The sequence below is a fragment of the Phocoena sinus genome, chromosome X, assembly GCF_008692025.1.
Source record: "Phocoena sinus isolate mPhoSin1 chromosome X, mPhoSin1.pri, whole genome shotgun sequence".
Lineage (NCBI taxonomy): Eukaryota > Metazoa > Chordata > Mammalia > Artiodactyla > Phocoenidae > Phocoena > Phocoena sinus.
In genome coordinates, this window is record NC_045784.1 from 48,226,341 (window position 1) to 48,252,495 (window position 26,155).

Sequence of the window (26,155 nt, forward strand, 5' to 3'; positions counted from 1 at the left end):
GTAGCCTCCACAGGCAATACCACACATAACCCTCCAGCTGCTCTTCTCCCTGAGTGACTATGGTCTGTGGAGGGCTACTCCTAGGACTAGGATAGAGCAAACCTTGGGCCCCAGGCATGGGGCTGAAAGTAGTGGGGGGATGGTGGGCCAGGGCAGTGGCCAAGAAGGAAGTGGATCCTAGGCTGCTGCCACAGAAGGCCTGATATTCACATATAGGCACCTGACCTGTAAGCATGCAATCTCCCCTCCTCACCCTAACACAAATGCATTCACACCCACACACTCGAAGAATTACCAATAAGAAGACCCCATTTGTGATTTTGATACCCATCAGTACTGTCTTGATACTGCTTTTAATGAGATTCTCCCATACACTCCATACTTTGGGAGGATGGTCAGGATCTGTGGGCCTCAGGTAGTCATACTTTATGCTTTTCCTCCATAGAGTTAACCCCAAATTAGAATTTGTGACTCAGCTCTTGGTCTTGAGTGAGTCTCTGATACTGAGTGAACAATTTTTTCTGTAACCAGTTAATTGGAACTTTTTTCTGGAGGGGGGGGACTTCATTCTTTTGTTCTTTCTGTTCTGCCCCGTTCAGGGTTGAGAAACTTTCTAGATCCTACTACCACCTTCTACCTTCAGACCAAGTTAGTTCCCCCACCCAGTTCCCTGGATAGCTCTCTTTTATAAAATTTACCTTTGTTGAATGGGGATTATTTGTACACATGTTCATCTCGTCTAGGGCAGAGAGATGTAGATTGAGCAAGTCTCCTCTGTGCCAGGGCCTGAGCTGGACACCTGGAAACAGATCACAGATAACTGAGATCCAGTCCCCATCCTTAAGGAGCTCACAGTCTAGTAGGAAAGTAGACCGGTAAAAGGTGGATACTTGCTCAGATAAACAGAAGCATATAGGCAATGTGGGAACCAAAGCCAAGGCTTCTCAGAGGAGGTGAGCATTGAGCCTGGCCTTGAAGAGTGAGTCAGATTTCACTGAGAATGGAAGGGAAGAGAAGGCATTCCAGGCTGAGCAAAGGCCCAGAGGCAAAAAAGTACACAGTAAGTTTGGGGGCCTAGTGAGTCAGCTGGCACAATTTAACCACAGGGGTCTAAAGAGAGACATGACTGGAGAGACACGTTTGATTGAGAAGAGCCAGGACTGAGGCCTTCCCATAAAGCTTGTTTAGTTTTCCTACTTCTGGGGATCAGAATTGATAACAGTGGTTAAAACACACACACGCACACGCGCGCGCACACACACACACACACACACACACTCAGTTCCAGGTAGTTTTAAGTTGGGTTTTCAAGCCTGGATCCTAAGTTTACCCTTTCAGACCTTGTCAAAAGCCTGCTAAGCTCCTATCTCAGATTTCCTGCTGCTAAATTTATCTTTCTGCCTCTTGGCAGGGTCATGAGGACAAAACTGTAAACATAGAAGAGGGGTTCATGTGACTGGATTGATTACCTCGGACAAGCCACTTCCCCTCCCTAGACCTCAGTTTCCCTGTGAGGCTAGTGAGAATGTTTGGAAGGAGCAACTATGATGAGGAATATGTTTCTTTGTGGGCCATGGAAAACATACATGTAAAGGGTTATTATTCAGATTACTAGCCTTAGCAGAGTGATTACCAGTTAGGAGACTTATTACGATTAAGAGAGTTGCATGTCTTCCAAACTCTAGTTCTAAGACTCTAAATGTTCTGAGCTAATCTAGAAGACCACATTCTTAAATCAAGCTTGACTGATCAGTTAACCAAAGAAAAGCCCTGGACTGGAGAAATCAGATCCCCAGTGTTCTATTTCTAACTTGGTGACTTGATTTACTATAGGATCTTAGGAAAATACTTCCCTCTCTAGGCTTCCATCTTCTTACCTGAGAGGGTTGGATGCAATGATTTCTAGGGGACCTCTGTATCACAAAACCAAAAAAGTAAAAGTGAATTCATCTTTCTAACTGATTGGCATGAGCTCTTTATTTATTATAAATGTTAACCCTTTGTCATAATTTTGTAAGTTTCCTTTACTGAGTGTTTCCTGAATGCTCAGCATTACACCAGAAGTTGCATATTAGCCAAGGAGGTAACTGACCTTTTACTTCACAAAGGGAATCAGAGTGTTAGGTAATATATAATGAACATTTTCCAGGTTACTTTATATCTGTTAACACATTGAATCTTCAACAACCCTAAGGGAGTAGGTACTCCTATGAGATGAAAACACCACGGCACTGAAAAATTAAGTCTTCTACCCAGCGTGTCATAGCAAGGGGCAGAGGTGGGATTCCACTCCAGTAGTGTGACTCCAGAGCCCATTGCTTTTAACCACTGTTATCCACTGCCTCAGTAGATTCATTTAGAAGGGCAGGCTTTGAAATGTATCGAAAGTTTGGTATGATTTATACACAACAAATGGAGGGAATCTAACCCTTATGTAGACTAGGATTCTGAGAATGTATTTTAGGGAACTTCTTAAAAGGCAAAGTGGAGCTGAGAGCATTGGAGGTCAGGGATTGGAGATTGCTATCCCCATGAGATTGCCCCGGTGTTGCCCAGCTCAGTGGAAGAAATTGAGCTTTCTTGTAGCCAATCACTGGAGGTTCATCAAGGGGTGGGAAGGTTGCAAAAGAATGAAGTAAGAGCACACTTGGACGTCTTCCAGGTAAGCTATGCTGTTAGATGAGTACTACACATAAAAGCTTCAAAACAACCAGGGGGATGGGGGAGGGTAAAGCAGAGACATCTGGGTAGGATGGCTCTGGCCTATGGACTTGTCCTACTTTGAGGCCATTGCTCCCAACTCACCACACTCTGCCTGCTGCAGCCTCCCCCCCAAGCCTCCATCCCCATGACTTGGCATGAAGAACTTTAGTATTGTTCTGGGTCAGATCACAATGCCTTTCTCCCTAGGGGACCTGATGGCAGTTGGCAGTCATGTGAACAGTGCTTATCATCTCTCCCCCTAGCAATGGCTGCATTCACTTCTCTTCCCAAGGTGTCCAATTCACTCTGATTTATTTAGCTTTGGCTGGAGAGAGCATAAAGAAGATCAGATAGTGCCCATCTCTCCAAGAGTGTCCTGGGTAGCACATTTTAGGAGAGAGAGGCCCTTCAGTAGGAAAGGTAGCAGAATTCAGGTAAGACAAGGGTTGCAATGCCATTTGCGGGGGAGAGCATTGAGGCAGTAAACCTTCCACTTCCAGTTCAGACCTAAGATTGCTAGCTCAAAACATTGCGTTTTTCAGTAGGAACTTTGTGCTTGTGTATTTGTACTTGGGAATCTTGCATTTCTGATGTGGATCTCTGTTTCTGGGTTGGAATTTGACATTCTACTTGGGCCTGTTTTTTTATTTTGAAGCTATGAAAGCTGCTGAGATCTGCCTGCATCACCTTTGCCTCCCCACCCCACACAGGATATAAGCACATGATCTTCGGTCTTTTATTTGCATACTCTACTAGTCCTGTCTTCATTGGAGGGAAGTGACTGGCCAGACGTGGGCTGTCTTGCTGGCTGCCTTCCTTGCTGGGCTCCAACTTATCTCTTATGTACACAGCCCTTGGAGTTCAGAGGCCTCTGCTGACCTCTGTCCAACCTCTCCTCTGCACCCAAGCCCCCACTGGTACATACAGGAGCAGAGGCAGACAAGGCAGGCAATGACTAGGAGACAGGAGAGGGGCTGGAAACAGGCTGCTAGAGAGCTCAGAACCCCAGCACACCTCCCTGTCCCAACTCTGTCCACCACCTGCTGTGACCACAGCAACAGAAGAGACAGCTAATAAGACAAAGTGAGGCCCGGTACCTTGAGGACAGTGGTGTCATTAGCTGCGACGCCTAGGATGTCTCGAGAGATGGGAGAACTCACCCAAACCAGATTGCAGAAGATCTGGATTCCACACAACGGTGGCAACAGCAGGCTGCAACGCAGGAGGGGCTGTAAGTGGGGTTTGCTTCTGTGGGCTTCAAGGTGGTGGTGGTAGAGTGGACGTAGAAGAGCAAAGGACATTCCCCCCAACCACCCCCACCCCAACCTGAAAGTTGGAATAGATGAGCAGCTGGATGAAATAGCTGTAGGATAGATAACAAGAGGCTAATGTCAAAAAGGTAGAGAAAGAAAGATAGAAAGAGAGAGATGAAGACAGAAAGAATGAGGATTATATAAAGACCATCATAATCAGAGGGATTTTTGACTAGGAATTTTTTTCTTTCTTAACCAGAGCTTGTTTGGAATACTTCTTGTTGGAAATTTGATGTTTCTAGTTCAATGTTAGCCTAAATGTTTTATTTTGGTGACATCAGTGAAGTGTCTGGAAATTAGTACTGTCTGATAGTGCTTGGGTGAAATAAGGTGATGGTTCCTGGCCTTGTTTCTCAGAGGACAGGTGATGGGTACACAGCAGTACCATATCATTGGTCGGTTTTGCTCCTCCCCTTTCTCAGGCCTCTTCTAATAAGCCTCTGACTGGGTTGGGAAAGGTTGGGTGTCCTGTCTCCTGCATTGCCTTCTTGGCACATATGGACACTTTTGCTGCTCTGGGGAGTTGAGGGAGAAGACATTCAGGGAAAGCCTGCTGGTGTAATGTTCACTTTGAAAATTTAAGAAAGCAGGTTCAAAGGGGAAGCAAACAAAACCTGTAAAATATATTTTTTAAGTAGACTATACCATTTCCAATAGATAACAGTGTACAGTTGTGGATCAAGGTGCTGCCAGCCCAAGAATTTTGGCCTGAGGAGCCATAAGGTGTGCAGATATAAGACAGCTGTGGAGTGTGGGACCCAGACATCTCAAGGACCAACTGACCAAGCTTCCACTGTGCTAATGCTAGAGGAGGTCCAGGCTCAGGGCTAGTGAGGGGAGGATCCAGGAAGACGTAGGATGTTAAATATACTATGTAGAATGGAGGGTGTGGATAGAGGGAGAGGGGTAAAAACCAACCTCCTGTTCTTCTTCCTCCTCCTCTCCACCAGCAGTTTCAATCTCTCATCTGGTGATCTAGGAGCCTGGATGAGACTGAGAATTACACCCCACCCTCACTCACCAAGCCACTCTATCCTTTCTAAGGGGCTGTTGGGTTTAGCTGGCAAGCAGGCAAGCCAGTCTCTGCATACCTGAGTCCTCCATTGTTAGGACCCTTATATTCCTGGGAACTCTGTCTTTCAGGTTGGAGAAATAATAGATATAAATCACCTATTATACTGTTTGTCATATAGAGGGTGCAAAATAAATATGTGCTCACTTTATTTCTGAGCCCGTCTTTCCTCAGCTGGAAGACAGAATTAATACCTACTTCCCCATGTTGTTGAGGTGATTCAGTGATTCAGACTGCCTAGCTTTGAGTCCCAGCTCTGCCACCTCTTGTCTCTGTGACCTTGGACAATTCTCTTAACTTACCTGTCCTTCCATTTCCTCACCTGTCAAAAGAAGTTAGTAATAGTGTTGTGAAGATTAGAGAACTAAAGCATATAAAATGCTTAGAAGAATGTCCGGTGCATAGTAAATACTCAATAAATCTTATTATTATTATTATTTAAACAAGAAGGTGGGTGTGTGGTCTTTTTGCCCATCATATCCCCAGCATCAAGCCCGAAGCCTGGCACATAGCAGATACTCAGTAAATGGTCGCTCTGTGCTACTTCCACTCTACCACTCACCATAGCCAAGCATGGGGCTCTGTGTATACAAGACAGTAACTCATTAGTGATTGACTGAATTATGTCAGACCGCAGATATAATAAACTTAGATAGTGCCCTGGGCAATGTCTGCCTCACCTCCCTTGCTGAGGAGGCTAGGCTATTTACCCCAGAAAGATCTGAATTACCTCCTGCTTGGAGCATTCTCTCTAGAAGACCTGCCCACCCCCACAGTGGGCAGTGGGGGAGGGGATGCACACAATCACTTAATGACGGTTTTGAGGATTAAATGCATTAACGTGTGTAAAGTGCTTGAACAGCTGTGTATATTCATCTGTGACTTGGTTTTTCGCATTCAGTGTTATGTTTTTTTGTGCCATGTATAATATTGTTGCATGCAGTTGTAGTTTGTTTATTTTCCTTGCTGTGTAATATTACATTTTGTGAATATCCCATGATTTACTTATCCATCTTACTATTGATGTACCTTTAGGTAGTTTCGTTTTGGGTTATGAACAATTATGCAATGAGGATTTTTGTCCCCATAAATTTTGGAATCACTTTTTCAAGTTACACACACACACACACACACACACAGACACACACACACCTTTTGGGATTTTGATTGGAATTACAGTCAATCTGTATATCAATTTAAGGAGAATTAACATTTTGTGATATCGAGTCTTCTGTAAACATGGTGTGCCTCTCTATTTAGACTTTTTCGATGTTATTTGAGTGAAGTTTTATAAGTTAAAAGGGCTTATGCATCAGTATAAGACATTTTTTGCTTATTTTTGTTGCTATTGTATACCTTTTTAGAAAATTACATTTTATACCAATTTATTGCTAATGAGTACAAATATAATTGTGGTTTTTTCGTATATTGCATTTGCAACTAGCAAACCTGATAAACTTTCTTATTAATTTTGATAATTTATATGTAAATGACAGTTTTCTTTTTTCCCTTCCAATCCTTATTTTTTAAAATCTCTTTTCTTATATTACTGCACTGCTAGGACCTCTACCTTTGATACATGCGCACCAACGTCGAATAGAAATGTTAGTATTGTGCATGTTTATGTTGAACCTAATTTTAAAGGTAATGCTTTTAAAGTTTCACCATTGAGTAAGTTTGCTATAATTATTTTTGTAGATACCATTAACAGGTTAAGAAAGTTCCAGTTTGTTCTTAGTTTGCCAATAGGACTCCTATCTACTTTATTTACTATTATTATTAGCCAATAATAATTATTTAACAAAAGATTTACCTTCTTAGCAATTTTTAATGTGTACAATATTATTAACTATAGGCACTATGCTGTACAGTAGATTTCTAAGATGTACTTTTCTTGCACAAACAAAACTTTGTACCATTTGACTAATACCTTCTCATTTCCCCTGCCCCATCCTAGCCCTTAGCAACCACCATTCTATTTTTTGCTTTTATGAGTTTGACATTTTTAGATCCTAAACATATGTGGTATCAAGCAGCATTTTTCATTCTGCTCTTGGTTTACATCACTTAGTATAATATTCTCCAGTTTCATCCATGGTGTTGCAAATGGCAGGATTTCTTTCTTTTTAAAGCCTGAATAATATTCCATTACATATATGCATGTATATGTACATTTCCTTTATCCATTCATTCACCAGTGGGCACTTAGGTTACTTCCATATCTTGACCATTGTGAATAATGCTGCTGTGAATATGAGAGTGTAGGTATCTCTCTGAGATCCTGATTTCAATTTCTTTGGATATATACTCAGAAAGGAGATTGCTGGATCACATAGTAGTTCTCTTTTTAACATTTGGAGGATTCACCATACTGCTTTCCATAGCAACACCGATTAACATTCCCACCAACAATGTATGAGGTTTCCCTTTATTTCCACATCCTTGTCAACAGTTGTATTTCATTTTTTTAGGATAGCCATCCTAACTAGTGTAAGATGATATCTCACTGTGGTTTTGATTTGCATTTCCTTGATAATTGATGATGTTGAACATCTTTTCATACACCTGCTGTCCATCTGTATGTCTTCCTTATAGAAATATCTATTCAGACTCTTGCCCATTTTTAAAGTAGGTATTTGGTTTTTTGGCTGTTGGGTTGTAGTATTTCCCTATATATTTTGGATATTAACTCTTTAGCAGATATAAGGTTTGCAAACATTTTCTACCATTCCACAGGTTGGCTTTCATTTCGTTGTTTCCTCTGCTATACAGAAGTTTTTAATTTTATGTAGTCCTACTTATATATTAGGATATTTTAAAGATGAGTAAATGTTGAATTTTATAAACATGCCTTCTGTATCCACTGAGATGACAGGTTGATTTTCTATTTTAATCTGTTAATGTGAATTACATTAGAGGTTTTTCTTGTTTGTAACTTATCTTGCAATCCTAGGATAAATAAAAACTGCTGGATTTAGTTCATTAATATTTTGTTCAGGAATTTGGCATTTTGTTTATGAATGAGAGTGACCTGTACATTTTCCATTCTCATAGTTCCAGGTCCCTGTTTGACTTTTGTGTCATAAAATGAAGTGGGAACTATTTCCTTTCATTCTATTTTCTCACAGAGTTTGTCCAAGGAACTATTCGTTCTTTAAATATTTAGCACAACTTCCAGGTAAAAATATCCGGGCTTGATGTCTTCTTTGTAAGAAAAATTTTAATGGATACAGCCTTTTAAATAGCTATAGAATCATTCCAGTTTGCTATTTCTTCTTGTCACTGTTGTTAAATTACGGTTTTCTAGGAATTTTTCTATTTCATGTCATTTTTCAAATTTATTTGCATAAACATCTTATCTCCATATTTTTTAAAATCTCTGTTGCATTTATATCCTCTTATCCTTGTTTATTTGTACCTTCTCTTTCTTCCTCTTGATCAATCTTGCCAAAAGTTTGTCACTTTTATAAGTTTTTTAAAATAGTCAACTTTTGGCTTTCTGATTCTTTCTGTGATGTCCTTTACTTTTTATTTAGCTATTTTCCTTATCATTATTCTTTTCTTTTCACTTTACTTGGATTTATTCTGTTGTTCTTTTTTTAATTTCTGGAGTTGGATGCACAGCTTATTAATTTTCAGACTTTCTGCCTTTTGAATATAAGCATCTGATTGTATAATTGGCCTACTAAACAGGGCTGATATTCCACAGATGCACAATTGTATGGACATATGAATTTTAAAATTATTTCTAGACCATTTGGTAAATATGCACTGCTCCAGGCTTTCTTAGTTTCTCCATCACTTACCCAGTAGCCCTGGCCACCTCAGTCCCTTTCCCAGGACTGCTAAGACCTACAGATTATCATCTAGCAACTAAAGGGTTAATGCCTAACACAGAAGGAGGCCTCTACCAATTGGTGCCAAGCCCTTGGGCCAGCTTCTGTTTTGACAGATCAGTGCCCTTGCCATTTCCAATTTAATTCCATTCTCCTTAGAGAACAAACTTTGTATGATTTCAATTGTTTGAAATCTGTCGAGATTTGCTTTATGGACAAACGTGTGATAAGTTTTGGTAAAAATTCCATGAGAACTTGAAAAAAATGCACATTTTACAACTGGGTTCAGAGTACTATATATTTCAATTAAGTCATCTTTGTTAATCTGGCTCAAATGCTCTATATTCTTCCAGAATGTTGTCTGCTTGTTGATATGGAAAATTTGTTAATGTCTCCTTATAACTATGTCAATTTAAAAAAAAATCTTTATTGGGGTATAACTGCTTCACAATGGTGTGTTACTTTCTGCTTTATAACAAGTGAATCAGTTATACATATACATATGTTCCCATATCTCTTCACTCTTGCGTCTCCCTCCCTTCCATCCTCCCTATCCAACCCCTCCAGGCAGTCACAGGAAACCGTGCTTCCCACTAGCTATCTACATTAAGTTTGTTAGTGTATAAATGTCCATGGCTCTCTCTTGCCCTGTCACAGCTCACCCTCCCCCCTCCCCATATCCTCAAATACGTTCTTCAGTAGGTCTGCGTCTTTATCCCTGTCTTACCCCTAGGTTCTTCATGACATTTTCTTTTTCTCAAATTCCATATACATGTGTTAGCATACGGTATTTGTCTTTTTCTTTCTGACTTACTTCACTCTGTATGACAGACTCTAGGTCTATCCACCTCATTACAAATAGCTCAATTTCGTTTCTTTTTATGGCTGAGTAATATTCCATTGTATATATGTGCCACATGTTCTTTATCCAATCATCCGATGATGGGCACTTAGGTTGTTTCCATCTCTAGGCTATTGTAAATAGAGCTGAAATGAACATTTTGGTACATGACTCTTTTTGAATTATGGTTTTCTCAGGGTATATGCCCAGTAGTGGGATTGCTGGGTCATATGGTAATTCTATTTGTAGTGTTTTAAGGAACCTCCATACTGTTCTCCATAGTGGCTGAACCAATTCACATTCCCACCAGCAGTGCAAGAGTGTTCCCTTTTCTCCACACCCTCTCCAGCATTTATTGTTTCGAGATTTTTTGATGATGGCCATTCTGACTGGTGTGAGATGATATCTCATTGTAGTTTTGATTTGCATTTCTCTAATGATTAAGGATGTTGACCATTCTTTCATGTGTTTGTTGGCAGTCTGTATATCTTCTTTGGAGAAATGTCTATTTAGGTCTTCTGCCCATTTTTGGACTGGGTTGTATGTTTTTTTGTTATTGAGCTGCATGAACTGCTTGTAAATTTTGGAAATTAATCCTTTGTCAGTTTCTTCATTTGCAAATATTTTCTCCCATTCTGAGAGTTGTCTTTTGGTCTTGTTTATGGTTTCCTTTGCTGTGCAAAAGCTTTGAAGTTTCATTAGGTCCCATTTGTGTATTTTTGTTTTTATTTCCATTACTCTAGGAGGTGGGTCAAAAAGGATCTTGCTGTGATTTATGTCATAGAGTGTTCTGCCTATGTTTTCCTCTAAGAGTTTGATAGTGTCTGGCCTTACATTTAGGTCTTTAATCCATTTTGAACTTATTTTTGTGTATGGTGTTAGGGAGTGATCTAATCTCTTACTTTTACATGTACCTGTCCAGTTTTCCCAGCACCATTTATTGAAGAGGCTGTCCTTTCTCCACTGTACATTCCTGCCTCCTTTATCAAAGATAAGGTGTCCATATGTGCGTGGGTTTATCTCTGGGCTTTCTATCCTGTTCCACTGATCTATCTTTCTGTTTTTGTGCCAGTACCATACTGTCTTGATTACTGTAGCTTTGTAGTATAGTCTGAAGTCAGGGAGCCTGATACCTCCAGCTCTGCTTTTCGTGCTCAAGATTGCTTTGGCTATTCGGGGTCTTTTGTGTTTCCATACAAATTGTGAAATTTTTTGTTCTAGTTCTGTGAAAAATGCCAGTGGTAGTTTGATAGGGATTGCATTGAATCTATAGATTGCTTTCGGTAGTAGAGACAGTTTCACAATGTTGAGTCTTCCAATCCAAGAACATGGTATATCTCTCCATCTATTTGTATCATCTTTAATTTCTTTCATCATTGTCTTATAATTTTCTGCATACAGGTCTTTTGTCTCCTTCGGTAGGTTTATTCCTAGATATTTTATTCTTTTTGTTGCAATGGTAAATGGGAGTGTTTTCTTGATTTCCCTTTCAGATTTTTCATCATTAGTGTATAGGAATGCCAGAGATTTCTGTGCATTCATTTTGTATCCTACTACTTTACCAAATTCATTGATTAGCTCTAGTAGTTTTCTGGTAGCATCTTTAGGATTCTCTATGTATAGTATCATGTCATCTGCAAACAGTGACAGCTTTACATCTTCTTTTCCAATTTGGATTGCTTTTATTTCCTTTTCTTCTCTGATTGCTGTGGCTAAAACTTCCAAAACTATATTGAATAAGAGTGGTGAGAGTGGGCAACCTTGGCTTGTTCCTGATCTTAGTGGAAATGCTTTCAGTTTTTCACCATTGAGGATGATGTTGACTGTGGGTTTGTCATATATGGCCTTTATTATGTTGAGGAAAGTTCCCTCTATGCCTACTTTCTGAAGGGTTTTTATCATAAATTGGTGTTGAATTTTGTCAAAAGTTTTCTCTGTATCTATTGAGATGATCATATGGTTTTTCTCCTTCAATTTGTTAATATGGTTTATCACATTGATTGATTTGCGTATATTGAAGAATCCTTGCGTTCCTGGAATAAACCCCACTTGATCATGGTGTATGATCCTTTTAATGTGCTATTGGATTCTGTTTGCTAGTATTTTGTTGAGGATTTTTGCATCTATGTTCATCAGTGATATTGTCCTGTAGTTTTCTTTCTTTGCGACATCCTTGTCAGGTTTTGGTATCAAGGTGATGGTGGCCTCATAGAAGGAATTTGGGAGTGTTCCTCCCTCTGCCACATTTTGCAAGAGATGGGAAGGATAGGTTTTAGCTCTTCTCTAAATGTTTGATAGAATTCGCCTTGAAGCCATCTGGTCCTGGGCTTTTGTTTGTTGGAATAATTTTAATCACAGTTTCAATTTCAGTGCTTGTGATTGGTCTGTTCATATTTTCTATTTCTTCCTGATTCAGTCTTGGCAGGTTGTGCATTTCTAAGAATTTGTCAGTTTCCTCCAGGTTGTCCATTTTATTGGCATAGAGTTGCTTGCAGTAATCTCTCATGATCTTTTGTATTTCTGCAGTGTCAGTTGTTACTTCTCCTTTTTCATTTATAATTCTCTTGATTTGAGTCTTCTTCCTTTTTTTCTTGATGAGTCTGGCTAATGGTTTTTCTATTTTGTTTATCTTCTCAAAGAACCAGCTTTTAGTTTTATTGATCTTTGCTATTGTTTCCTTCATTTATTTTTCATTTATTTCTGACATGATTTTTATGATTTCTTTCCTTCTGCTAACTTTGGGGTTTTTTTAATTCTTCTTTCTCTAATTGCTTTAGGTGCAAGGTTAGGTTGTTTATTCGAGATGTTTCCTATTTCTTAAGGTGGGCTTGTATTGCTATAAACTTCCCTCCTAGAACTGTTTTTTTTTTTTTGCAATACACAGGCCTCTTACTGCTGTGGCCTCTCCTGTTGCACAGCACAGGCTCTGGACGCACAAGCTCAGCGGCCATGGTTCGTGGGTCTAGCTGCTCCGCGGTATGTGGGATCTTCTCAGACCAGGTCACGAACCCGTATTCCCCTGCATCAGCAGGTGGACTCTCAACCACTGAGCCACCAGGGAAGCCCTCTTAGAACTGCTTTTGATGCATCCCATAGGCTTTGGGTCGTCGTGTCTCCATTGTCATTTGTTTCTAGGTATTTTTTGATTTCCTCTTTGATTTCTTCAGTGATCACTTCGTTATTAAGTGGTGTATTGTTTAGCTTCCATGTGTTTGTATTTTTTACAGATTTTTTCCTGTAATTGATATCTAGTCTCATGGCGTTGTGGTCAGAAAAGATACTTGATACAATTTCAGTTTTCTTAAATTTACCAAGGCTTCATTTGTGACCCAAGATATGATCTATCCTGGAGAATGTTCCATGAGCACTTGAGAAAAATGTGTATTCTGTTGTTTTTCGATGGAATGTCCTATAAATATCAATTAAGTCCATCTTCTTTAACGTATCATTTAAAGCTTGTGTTTCCTTATTTATTTTCATTTTGGATGATCTGTCCATTGGTGAAAGTGGGGTGTTAAAGTCCCCTACTATGAATGTGTTACTGTCGATTTCCCCTTTTATGGTTGTTAGTATTTGTCTTATGTATTGAGGTGCTCCTATGTTGGATGCATACATATTTACAATTGTTATACCTTCTTCTTGGATCGATCCCTTGATCATTATGTAGTGTCCTTCTTTGTCTCTTCTAATAGTCTTTACTTTAAAGTGTTTTGTCTGATATGAGAATTGCTTCTCCAGCTTTCTTTTGGTTTCCATTTGCATGGAATATCTTTTTCCATCCCATTACTTTCAGTCTGTATGTGTCTCTAGGTCTTCAGTGGGTCTCTTGTAGACAGCATATATATGGGTCTTGTTTTTGTATCCATTGAGCCAATCTATGTCTTTTGGTGGGAGCATTTAGTCTATTTACATTTAAGGTAATTATCGATATGTATGTTCCTATTCCCATTTCCTAAATTGTTTTTGGTTCATTATTGTACGTCTTTTCTGTCTCTTGTGTTTCTTGCCTAGAGAAGTTCCTTTAGCGTTTGTTGTAAAGTTGGTTTAGTGGTGCTGAACTCTCTCATGTTTTGTTTGTCTGTAAAGGTTTTAATTTCTCCATCAAATCTGAATGAGATCCTTGCTGGCTAGAGTCATCTTGGTTGCAGGTTTTTCTCCTTCATCACTTTCAGTATGTCTTGCCACTCCGTTCTGGCTTGCAGAGTTTCTGCTGAGCAATCAGCTCTTAACCTTATGGGGATTCCCTTGTGTGTTATTTGTTGTTTTTCCCTTGCTGCTTTTAATATGCTTTCTTTGTATTTAATTTTTGACAGTTTGATTAATATGTGTCTTGGTGTATTTCTCCTTGGATTTATCCTGTATGGGACTCTCTGTGCTTCCTGGACTTGGTTAACTATTTCCTTTCCCATATTAGGGAAGTTTTCAACTATAATCTCTCCACATATTTCCTCAGTCCCTTTCTTTTTCTCTTCTTCTTCTGGAACCCCTATAATTTGAATGTTGGTGCATTTAGTGTTGTCCCAGAGGTCTCTGAGAGTGTACTCAGTTCTTTTCATTCTTTTTTCTTTATTCTGCTCTGCAGTAGCTATTTCCACTATTTTATCTTCCAGGTCACTTATCCGTTCTTCTGCCTCAGTTATTCTGCTATTGATCCCATCTAGAGTATTTTTCATTTCATTTATTGTGTTGTTCATCATTGTTTGTTTCATCTTTAGTTCTTCTAGATCCTTGTTAAATGTTTCTTGCATTTTGTCTATTCTATTTCCAAGATTTTGGATCATCTTTACTATCATTATTCTGAATTCTTTTTCAGGTAGACGGCCTATTTCCTCTTCATTTGTTAGGTCTGGTGCATTTTTATCTTGCTCCTTCATCTGCTGTGTGTTTTTCTGTCTTCTCATTTTGCTTATCTTACTGTGTTTGGGGTCTCCTTTTTGCAGGCTGCAGGTTCGTAGTTTCCATTGTTTTTGGTGTCTGTCCCCAGTGGCTAAGTTTGGTTCAGTGTTTTGTGTAGGCTTTCTGGTGGAGGGGACTAGTGCCTGTGTTGTGGTGGATGAGGCTGTATCTTGTCTCTCTGGTGGGCAGGTTCACGTCTGGTGGTGTGTTTTGCGGTGTCTGTGGACTTGTTATGATTTTAGGCAGCCTCTCTGGTACTGGGTGGGCTGTGTTCCTGTCTTTCTAGTTGTTTGGCATAGAGTGTCCAGCACTGTAGCTTGCTGGCCGTTGAGTGAAATTGGGTGCTGGTGTTGAGATGGAGATCTCTGGGAGATTTTTGCCGTTTGATATTATGTGGAGCTGGGATGTCTCTTGTGGACCAGTGTTCTGAAGTTGGCTCTCCCACCTCAGAGGCACGACACTGACCCCTGCTGCAGTACCAAGAGCCTTTCATCCACAAGGCTCAGAATAAAAGGGAGAAAAAGTAGAGAGAAAGAATTAGTAGAAGTAAGAAGAAAGAAAGAAAGAAAGGAAGCAAGGAAGGAAGGAAGGTAGGGAGGAAGGAAGGAAGAAAGAAAGAAAGAATGAAAGAAAGAAGAAAAGAAGGAGAGAAGGAAAGAAGGAAAGAAAGAAAGAAAGGAGGGAGGGAGGGAGGGACAGTGGGAGGAAGGAAGGAAGGAAAGAAGTAGGGAAGTAAGGAAAAAAGAAAGAAGATAAAGTAAAATAAAATAAAGTAAAATATAATAAAGTTATTAAATTAAAAACAATTATTAAGAAAAAATTTTTTTTAAAAAACGGACGGATAGAACCTTAGGACAAATGGTGGAAGCAAAGCTATACAGGCAAAATCCCACACAGAAGTATACACATACAGACTCACAAAAAGGGGAAAAGGGGAAAAACTCATAAATCTTGCTCTCAAAGTCCACCTCGTCAATTTGGGATGTTTCGTTGTCTACAGGAGGAAAGGAAGGAAAGAAAGAAAGAAAGAAAGAAAGAAGATAAAGTAAAATATAATAAAGTTATTAAAATTAATTATTAAGAAAAAACATTAAAAAAAAAAACAAAAAACGGACAGATAGAACCCTAGGGCAAATGGTGGAAGCAAAGCTATACAGACAAAATCTCACACAGAAGCATACACACTCACGAAAATAGTAAAAGGGGAAAAAATCATAGATCTTGCTCTCAAAGTCCACCTCCTCAATTTGGGACGATTCATTGTCTATTCAGGTATTCCACAGATGCAGGGTACATCAAGTTGATTGTGGAGCTTTAATCCGCTGCTTCTGAGGCTGCTGGGAGAGATTTCCCTTTCTCTTCTTTGTTCTCACAGCTCACAGGGGCTCAGCTTTGGATTTGGCCCTGGCTCTGCATTTAGGTCGCTGGAGGGCGTCTGTATTTTGCTCAGACAGGACGGGGTTAAAGGAGCCTCTGATTCAGGGGCTCTGGCTCACTCAGGCTAGGGGGAGGGAGAGGCGCGGAGTGCAGGTCAAGCATGCGGCAGCAGAGGCCGGCATGACGTCGCACCAGCCTGAGGCCCGCCGTGCGTTCTCCCGGGGAAGTTGTCCCTGGATACCAGGAACCTGGCAGTTGCAGGCTGCACAGGCTCCCCGGAAGACGGGTGTGGATAGTGACCTGTGCTCGCACACAGGCCTCTTGGTGGTGGCAGCATCAGCCTTAGTGTCTCCCGCCCGTCTCTGGGGTCCATGCTTTTAGCCGCGGGTCGCGCCCATCTCTGGAGTTCCTTTAAGCAGCGCTTTTAATCCCCTCTCCTCACGCACCAGGAAACAAAGAGGGAAGAAAAAGTCTCTTGTCTCTTCGGCAGCTCCAGACCTTTTCCCGGACTCCCTCCCGGCTAGCCGTGGTGCACTAACCCCTTCAGGCTGTGTTCACGCAGCCAACCCCAGTCCTCTCCCTGCGCTCCGACCAAAGCCCGAGCCTCAGCTTGCAGCCCCGCCCGCCCCGGCTGGTGTGCAGACAAGCCTCTCGGCTGGTGAGTGCCGGTCGGCACTGATCCTCTGTGCGGGAATCTTCCCGCTTTGCCCTCCGCACCCCTGTTGCTGTGCTCTCCTCTGCAGCCTCGAAGCTCCCCCCTCCACCACCCGCAGTCTCTGCCCGCGAAGGGGCTTCCTAGTGTGTGGAAACCTTTCCTCCTTCACAGCTCCCTCCCACTGGTGCCGGTCCCGTCCCTATTCTTTTGTCTCTGTTTTTTCTTTTGCCCTACCCAGGTACGTGGGGAGTTTTTTGCCTTTTGGGAGGTCTGAGGTCTTCTGGCACTATGCAGTAGGTGTTCTGTAGGAGTTGTTCTACGTGTAGATTTATTTCTGGTGTATCTGTTGGGAGGAAGGTGATCTCTGTGTCTTACTCTTCCTCCATCTTCCCCTGACCTATGTCAATTTTGAAGCTTTGTAAATAGTTCCAAATTGAGAATTGCTATATATTTCTGTATATTGAATATTTATCAATGTGTAAGGAAATTATTTCTGGTAATCTAGTATCATTTTGTCCTACAATTTTTTTCCTGATGTTAATATATATGTATATATATTTGCTTTATTTAGCTTTATATTTGCCTGGTATATCTTTCTTACACTTTTTAAAAATGGTTTTAACCATTTTTATTGAAGTAAGTTAATTTACAATGTTGTGTTCGTTTTAGTTTCAACTGTACAGCAAAGTGATTCAGCGTATGTATATATGTATTCTTTTTCAGATTATTTTCCATTATAGGTTATTACAAGATATTGAATATAGTTCCCTGTGCTATACAGTAGGCCCTTGTTGTTTATCTATTTTATATATGTTTGTATATGTTAATCCCAAACTCCTAATTTATCTCTCCCCCTCACCCCTGCTATCCCCTTTGGTAACCATGTTTGTTTTCTATGTTTGTGCGTTTATTTCTGTTTTGTAAATAATTCATTTGTATAATTTTTAAGATTCCACTTATAAGTGATATCATATGATATTTGTCTTTCTCTGTCTGACTTACTTCACTTAACATGATAATCTCTAAGTTTATCCATGTTGCTGCAAATGGCATTATTTCATTCTTTTCTATGGCAGAGTAATATTCGATTGTATATATGTACAACATCTTCTTTATTCATTCATCTGCTGATGGACATTTAGGTTGCTTCCATGTCTTGGCTATTGTAAATAGTGTTGCTATGAGCATTGGAATGCATGTATATTTTCAAATTAGATTTTTCTCTGGATATATGCCCAAGAGTGGGATTACAGGATCATATGGTAACTCTATTTTTAACTTTGTAGAGAACCTCCATACTGTTCTCCACAGTAGTTGCACCAATTTACATTCCCACCAACAGTATAGGAGGTTTCCTTTTTCTCCATATCCTCTCCAGCATTTATTATGTGTAGACTTTTTAATGCTGGCCATTCTGATTGGTATAAGAAAAATGTTTTTGATAGAGATGTAATTCACATACCACAAAACTCACCATTTTAAAGTGTACAACTTATTGGTTTTTAGTATATTTGCATGGTTGTATACCATCATTACTAATTCCAGAACATTTCATCACCTCCCAAAGAAACCCCATACTCTTTAGTGTCGTTCCAGATTCCCCTCTCCCCTCAGCCACTGGCAGCCACTAAAATCTACTTATTGTTTCCATAGTTTTGCCTATTCTGGACATTTCACATTAATGGAATCATACAATATGGGACATTTTGTATCTGGCTTCTTTCATTGGGCATAACATTTTCAAAGTTAACCTATGTTGTAGCATGTGTGGATACTTCATTCCTTTATATAGCTGAATAATATTGCATTATATAGATACACCACATTTTGTTTACCCATTCATGAATTGATGGAAATTTGGTTTGTTTCTGTTTTTGGCTATTATGAGTAATGCTGTCATGAATATTCTTTCACAAGTTTTTTTGTGCACATATGTTTTCATTTCTCTTGAATATATACCTAGGAGTGGAAATGCTGAGTCCTCTGGTAATTCTATCTATAATGTTTTGAGGAACTGCTAAACTGGTTTTCAAAGTGGCTTCACATTTTACATTCCCAAAAGCAACATATGAGCATTCTAATTTCTCTATATACTCACTAACATTTTTTAAATTATAGCCATCCTAAGTGTGTATGAAATGATATATCACTGTGAGTCCCATTTGCATTTTATTAATGCCTAATGATGTTGAGCATCTTTTCATGTACTTATTGGCCATTTGTATATCTTCTTTGGAGAAAAGTCTATTCAGATTCTTTGCTCGTTTTTAAACTGGGTTATTTGTCTTTTTATTTGGGTTGATTTTTCCTTTTTGTATTCTGGGAACTAGACTCTTGTCAAATATATGGTTTGCAAATATTTATTCCCATTCTGTGAGCTATCTTTTCACTTTCTTGAGAGTGTCTTTTGAAGCACAAAAGTTCTTAATTTTAATGAAGTCCAATTTACTTATTTTTTCTATTGTTGTTTGTGTTAGGTGTCATGTCCCTGAAGCCATTGTCTAATCCAAGGTCACAAAAATTTATGCCTAGGTTTTCTTCTTCTAAGACTTTTATAGTTTTAGCTCTTACATTTAGGTCTTTGACTCATTTTGAGTTAATTTTTGCATATGATGTGAGGTAGGAGTCCAACTGCATTCTCTGCATGTGGATATTCAGTTGTTCCAGCACCATTTGTTGAAACGACTTCTTTCTACCACTGACTTGTTTTGGCAGCCTTGATGAAAATCAGTTGACCATAAGTTACAGAGTTTATGTCTGAGTTTTCAGTCCTGTTTCAATGGTTTATATATATATATAAGGATATATATATGTATATCCTTATGCCAGTACAACACTGTCTTTATTACTATAGTTTTTTTAAATTAAGTTTTGAAACTGGGAAATGTGAGTTCTCCAACTTTGTTCTTTTTCAGGATGATTTTGGCTCTTCTAGGTCCCTTGAATTTCCATGTGAACTTTAGGATCAACTTGTCAATTTCTGCAAAGAAGTCAGCTGAGATTTTGATAGGGCTGTGTTGAATCTGTAGACCAATTAGAGAATGCTGACACCTTAACATTATTAAGTCTTAGGTCCATGAACATGAGTTGTTGTTCCATTTATTTAGGTCCTCTTTAATTTCAACAGTGTAAGTTTTCAGAGTATACGTTTTGCATTGCTTTTAAGTATTCCTAAGTCTTTTTGATGCTATTGTAAATTGAATTGTTTTTATTAATTTCATTTTGCTTGTTCTTGGTTCTTTATGGAAATATAATTTTTTATAGATTGATCATGTATCCTGCAACATTGCTGAACTCATTTATTAGTACTAGTAGATTTTTAGTGGATTTCTTGGAATTTTCTACATGTAAGATCATGTCATCTGCAAAGAAAGATAGTTTAATTTCTTTTCTTTTTAATTGTATTTATTTATTTATTTAACATCTTTACATATATAAATATCCCCATATCTCCTCCCTCTTGTGTCTCCCTCCACAATCTGGAGGCCTTTTATTTCTTTTTCTTGCCTAATTACCCTCACTAGAACCTCTAGTACAATGTTGAAAAGATGAAGTGATAATAGACATCCTTCTTTTGTTTCTGATTTTAGTGGATTAACATACAATCTTTCACCAGTAAGTGCAATATTAGCCATGAGTTTTTCATAGATGTCCGTTATCTGACTGAGGAAATTCTCTTGTATTCTTAGTTTGTTGTGTGGTTTTATTATGAAGGAGTGTTTAATTTTTCAATTGCCTTTTCTATGTGCACTGAGATGATCATGTGGTTTTGGTCCTTTATTCTAGTGATGTGGTGTATTACACTACTTGATTTTCAGAGGTCTAATTAACACTGCATTCCTACAATAAAGCTAACTTGGTGACAGTGTATAATCTTTTATATTTTTCTGGATTTAATTTGCTAATATCTTGCTGAAGATTTTTGCATCTATATTCATAAAATATTGAGCTATAATTTTATTTCTCTCTGATAACTTTGTTTACCTTTGGTATCACAGAAATACTCAAGAAATGAGTTAGGAAATATTCCCTCCTATTTTATGAAACAGCTTTTGCAGAGTTGGTGTTAATTCTTTAAATGTTTGGTAGAATTCTCCAGTAAAACCATAGAATCCTGGACTTTTCCTTGTGGCAAGTTATTTTGGTTACTTATTCAATCTCTTTACTTGTTATAGATCAATTAGATGCCTTCTTGAGTCAGTTTTGGGAGTTTGTATTGCTTTAATAATTTGTCCATTTCGTCTAAGTCAGCTATTGTGTTGACATACAGTTGCTCATAGAACTCCATTATAATTATTTTTATTTCCATAAAGTCAGTAGTAATACCCCTCTTTCATTCCTGAATTTATTTATTTATTTATTTATTTTAACGTTTTTATTGGAATATAATTGCTTTACAATGGTGCGTTAGTTTCTGCTTTATAAATAAGTGAATCAGCTATACATATATCCCTATATCTCTTCCCTTTTGTGTCTCCCTCCTTCCCACCCTCCCTATCCCACCCTTCAGCTAGTCACAAAATATGGAGCTGATCTCCCTGACTATGTGACTGCTTCCCACTAGCTATCTATTTTACATTTGGAAATGTATATATGTTCACATACAAACTACCACTCTCTCACTTTGGCCCAACTTACCCTTCGCCCTCCCCGTGTCCTCAAGTCCATTTTCTAGTAGGTCTGCGTCTTTATTCAAATCTTGCCCCTAAGTTCTTCATGACCATTTTTTTTTTAGATTCCATATATATGTGTTAGCATACGGTATTTGTTGTTCTCTTTCAGACTTACTTGACTCTGTATGACAGACTCTAGGTCCATCAACCTCACCACAAATAACTCAATTTCGTTCCTTTTTATGGCTGAGTAATATTCCATTGTATATACGTGCCACATCTTCTTTATTCATTCATCTGTTGATGGACACTTGGGTTGCTTCCATGTCCTGGTTATTAAAAATAGAGTTTCAATGAACATTGTGGTACATGACTCTTTTGAATTATGTTTTTTTCAGGGTATATGCCCAGTAATGAGTTTGCTGGTTTTATGGTAGTTCTATTTTTAGTTTTTTAAGTAAACTCCATACTGTTCTCCATAGTGGCTGTATCAATTTACATTCCCACCAACAGTGTATGAGGGTTCCCTTTTCTCCACACCCTCTCCAGCATTTATTGTTTCTAGATTTTTTGATGATGGCCATTCTGACCGGTGTGAGATGATATCTCATTGTAGTTTTGATTTGCATTTCTCTAATGATTAATGATGTTGAGCATTCTTTCATGTGTTTGTTGGCAATCTGTATATCTTCTTTGGAGAACTATCTACTTAGGTCTTCTGCCCATTTTTGGATTGGGTTTTTGTTTGTTTGTTTTGTTTATTTGTTTTTGTGGTATGTGGGCCTCTCACTGTTGTGGCCTCTCCTGTTGCAGAGCACAGGCTCCAGACACGCAGGCTCCGTGGCCATGGCTCACGGGCCAAGCCGCTCCATGGCGTGTGGGATCTTCCCAGACTGGGGCACAAACCCATGTCTTTGCATTGGCAGGGAGACTCTCAACCACTGCACCACCAGGAAAGCCCTGTTTGTTTTTTGATATTGAGCTGCACGAGCTGCTTGTAAATTTTGGAGATTAATCCTTTGTCAGTTGCTTCATTGCAAATATTTTCTCCCATTCTGAGGGTTGTCTTTTCGTCTTGATTATGGTTTCCTATGCTGTGCAAAAGCTTTGAAGTTTCATTTGGTCCCAGTCATTTTTTGTTTTTAATTCCATTTCTCTAGGTGGTTGGTCAGAAAGGATCTTGCTGTGATTTATGTCATAGAGTGTTCTGCCTATGTTTTCCTTTAGAGTGTGAGAATGTCTGGCCTTACATGTAGGTCTTTAATCCATTTGGAGTTTATTTTTGTGTATGGTGTTAGGGAGTGTTCTAATTTCATTCTTTTATATGTAGCTGTCCAGTTTTCCCAGAACCACATATTGAAGAGGCTGTCTTTTCTCCATTGTATATTTTTGCCTCCTATATCAGAGATAAGGTGTCCATATGTGTGTGGGTTTACCTCTGGGCTTTCTAAACTGTTCCATTGATGAATATTTCTGTTTTTGTGCCAGTACCATACTCTCTTGATTACTATAGCTTTGTAGTATAGTCTGAATTCCGGGAACCTGAATTCTCCAGCTCCGTTTTTCTTTCTGAAGATTGCTTTGGCTATTCGGGGTCTTTTGTGTTTCCATACAAATTGTGAAAATTTTTTTTCTAGTTCTGTGAAAAATGCCAGTGGTAGTTTGATAGGGATTGCATAGAATCTGTAGATTGCTTTGGGTAGTAGAGTCATTTTCACAATGTTGATTCTTCCAATCAAAGAACATGGTATATCTCACCATTTATGTATCATCTTTAATTTCTTTCATCAGTGTCTTATAGTTTTCTGCATACAGGTCTTTTGTGTCCTTAGGTAGGTTTTATTCCTAGATATTTTATTCTTTTTGTTGCAATGGTAAATGGGAGTGTTTTCTTGATTTCACTTTCAGATTTTTCAACATTAGTGTATAGGAATGCAAGAGATTTGGGTGCATTAATCTTGTATCCTGGTACCTTACCAGATTCCTTGATTAGCTCTAGTAGTTTTCTGGTAGCATCCTTAGGATTCTCTATGTATATTACCATGTCATCTGCAAACAGTGACAGCTTTACTTCTTCTTTTCTGATTTGGATTCCTTTTATTTCTTTTTCTTCTCTGATTGCTGTGGCTAAAACTTCCAAAACTATGTTGAATAAGAGTGGTGAGAGTGGGCAACCTTGTCTTGTTCCTGATCTTAGTGGAAATGCTTTCAGTTTTTCACCATTGAGGACGATGTTGGCTGTGGGTTTGTCATATATGGCCTTTATCATGTTGAGGTAAGTTCCCTCTATGCCTACTCTCTGGAGGGTTTTTATCATAAATGGGTGTTGAATTTTGTTGAAAGCTTTCTCTGCATCTATTGAGATGATCATATGGTTTTAATTCTTCAGTTTGTTAATATGGTGTATCACATTGTTTGATTTGCGGCTACTGAAGAATCCTTACATTCCTGGGATAAACTCCACTTGATCATGGTGTATGATCCTTTTAATGTGCTGTTGGATTCCGTTTCCTCGTATTCCATTGAGGATTTTTGCATCTGTGTTCATCAGTGATGTTGGTCTGTAGTTTTCTTTTCTGTGTGATCTTTGTCTGGTTTTGGTATCAGGGTGATGGTGGCCTTGTAGAATCAGTTTGGGAGTGTTCCTCCCTTTGCTATACTTTGGAAGTGTTTCAGAAGGATAGGTGTTAGCTCTTCTCCAAACGTTTGATAGAATTTGACTGTGAAGCCGTCTGGTCCTGGGCTTTTGTTGGAAGATTTTTAATCACAGTTTCAATTTCAGTGCTTGTGATTGGCCTGGTCATACTTTCTACTTCTTCCTGGTTCAGTCTCGGAAGGTTGTGCATTTCTAAGAATTTGTCCATTTCTTCCAGGTTGTCCATTTTATCAGCATATAGTTGCTTGTAGTAATCTCTCATGATCTTTTGTATTTCTGCAGTGTCAGCTGTTACTTCTCCTCTTTCATTTGTAATTCTATTGATTTGAGTTTCCTCCCTTTTCTTCTTGATGTGTCTGGCTAATGGTTTATCAACTTTATCTTTTCAAAGAATAAGCTTTCAGTTTATTGATCTTTGCTATCGTTTCCTTCATTTCTTTTTCATTTATTTCTGATCACGTCTTTTGATTTCTTTCCTTCTGCTAACTTTGGGGTCTTTTTGTTCTTCTTTCTCTGATTGCTGTAAGTGTAAGGTTAGGTTGTTTATTTGAGACGTTTCTTGTTTCGTAAGGTAGGATTGTATTGCCATAAAATTCCCTCTTAGAACTGCTTTTGCTGGATCCCATAGTTTTTGCATCATCGTGTTTTCATTGTCATTTGTTTCTAGGTATTTTTTGATTTCCTGTTTGATTTATTCAGTGATCTCTTGGTTATTAAGTAGGGTACTGTTTAGCCTCCATGTGTTTGTATTTTTTACAGATTTTTTTCCTGTAATTGATATCTAGTCTCATAGCAGTGTGCTCAGAATATATACTTTCAATTCTCTTAAATTTACCAAGGCTTGACCTGTGACCCAAGATATGATCTATCCTGGAGAATGTTCCATGAGCACTTGAGAAGAAAGTGTATTATGTTGTTTTTGGATGGAATGTCCTATGGATATCAATTAAGTCCATCTTGTTTAATGTATCATTTAAATCTTATGTTTCCTTATTTATTTTCATTTTGAATGATCTGTCCATTGGTGAAAGTGGGGTGTTAAAATCCCCTAGTATGATTATTTTACTGTCAATTTCCCCTTTTATGGCTGTTAGTATTTGCCTTATGTCTTGAGGTTCTGTTATTTTGGGTGCATAAATATTTACAATTGTTATATCTTCTTCTTGGATTGATCCCTTGATCATTATGTACTGTCCTTTGTCTCTTGTAATAGTCTTTGTTTTAAAGTCTATTTTGTCTAATATGAGAATTGCTACTCCAGCTTTCTTTTGATTTCCATTTGCATGGAATATCTTTTTCCATCCCCTCACTTTCAGTCTGTATGTATCTCTAGGTCTGAAGTGGATCTCTTGTAGACAGCGTATGTACACGTCTTGTTTTTGTATCCATTCATCCAGCGTATGTCTTTTGATTGGAGCACTTAATCCATTTACATTTAAGGTAATTATCAATATGTATGTTCCTATTACCATTTTCTTAATTGTTTTGGTTTTGTTATTGTAGGTCTTTTACTTCTCTTGTGCTTCCTGCCTATAGAAGTTCCTTTAGCATATTTTGTAAAGCTCTTTTGGTGGTGTTGAATTCTCTTAGCTTTTGCTTGTCTGTAAGTGTTTTAATTTCTCTGTCGAACATAAATGAGATCCTTGCTGGATAGAGTAATCTTGGTTGTAGGTTCTTCCCTTTCATCACTTTAAATATGTCCTTCCAGTCCCTTCTGGCTTGCAGAGTTTCTGTTGATAGATCAGCTTTTAACCTTGTGGGGACTCCCTTTATGTTATTTTTTGTTTTTCCCTTGCTGCTTTTAATATTTTTTCTTTGTATTTAACTTTTGATAGTTTAATTAATATGTGTCTTGGCATGTTTGTCCTCGGATTTATCCTGTATGGGACTCTCTGTGCTTCCTTAAGTTGATTAACTATTTCCTTACCCATATTAGGGAAGTTTTCAACTGTAATCTCTTCAAATATTTTCTCAGTCCCTTTCTTTTTCACTTCTTCTTCTGGGAGCCCTATAATTCGCATGTTGGTGGATTTAATATTGCCCCAGAAGTCTCTGAGACTATCCTCAGTTCTTTTCATTCTTTTGTCTTTTTTCTGCTTGCAATAGTTATTTCCACTATTTTATCTTCCAGGTCACTTATCCATTCTTCTGCCTCAGTTATTCTGCTACTGATCCCTTCTAGAGAATGTTAAA

The 26,155-nt window shown here is 38.6% G+C and overlaps 1 protein-coding gene across 3 annotated transcripts in view; it reads left to right on the forward strand.

Moving 5' to 3' along the window:
- The window catches only part of PFKFB1 (6-phosphofructo-2-kinase/fructose-2,6-biphosphatase 1), a 94,571-nt gene that overhangs the window by 638 nt on the left and 67,778 nt on the right, over positions 1 to 26,155 (forward strand). Inside the window, exon 1 of one of the 3 annotated variants that reach the window (XM_032620868.1) lies at positions 3,605 to 3,934. The exons of 1 other annotated variant lie outside the window; for it this stretch is intronic. In XM_032620868.1, the coding sequence (XP_032476759.1) occupies positions 3,838 to 3,934 (97 nt within the window). In that variant the 5' untranslated portion in view covers positions 3,605 to 3,837. Of the gene's footprint in view, positions 1 to 3,604; positions 3,935 to 26,155 lie in introns of those variants that run through there. One more of the 3 variants, XM_032620869.1, reaches the window with a different exon arrangement.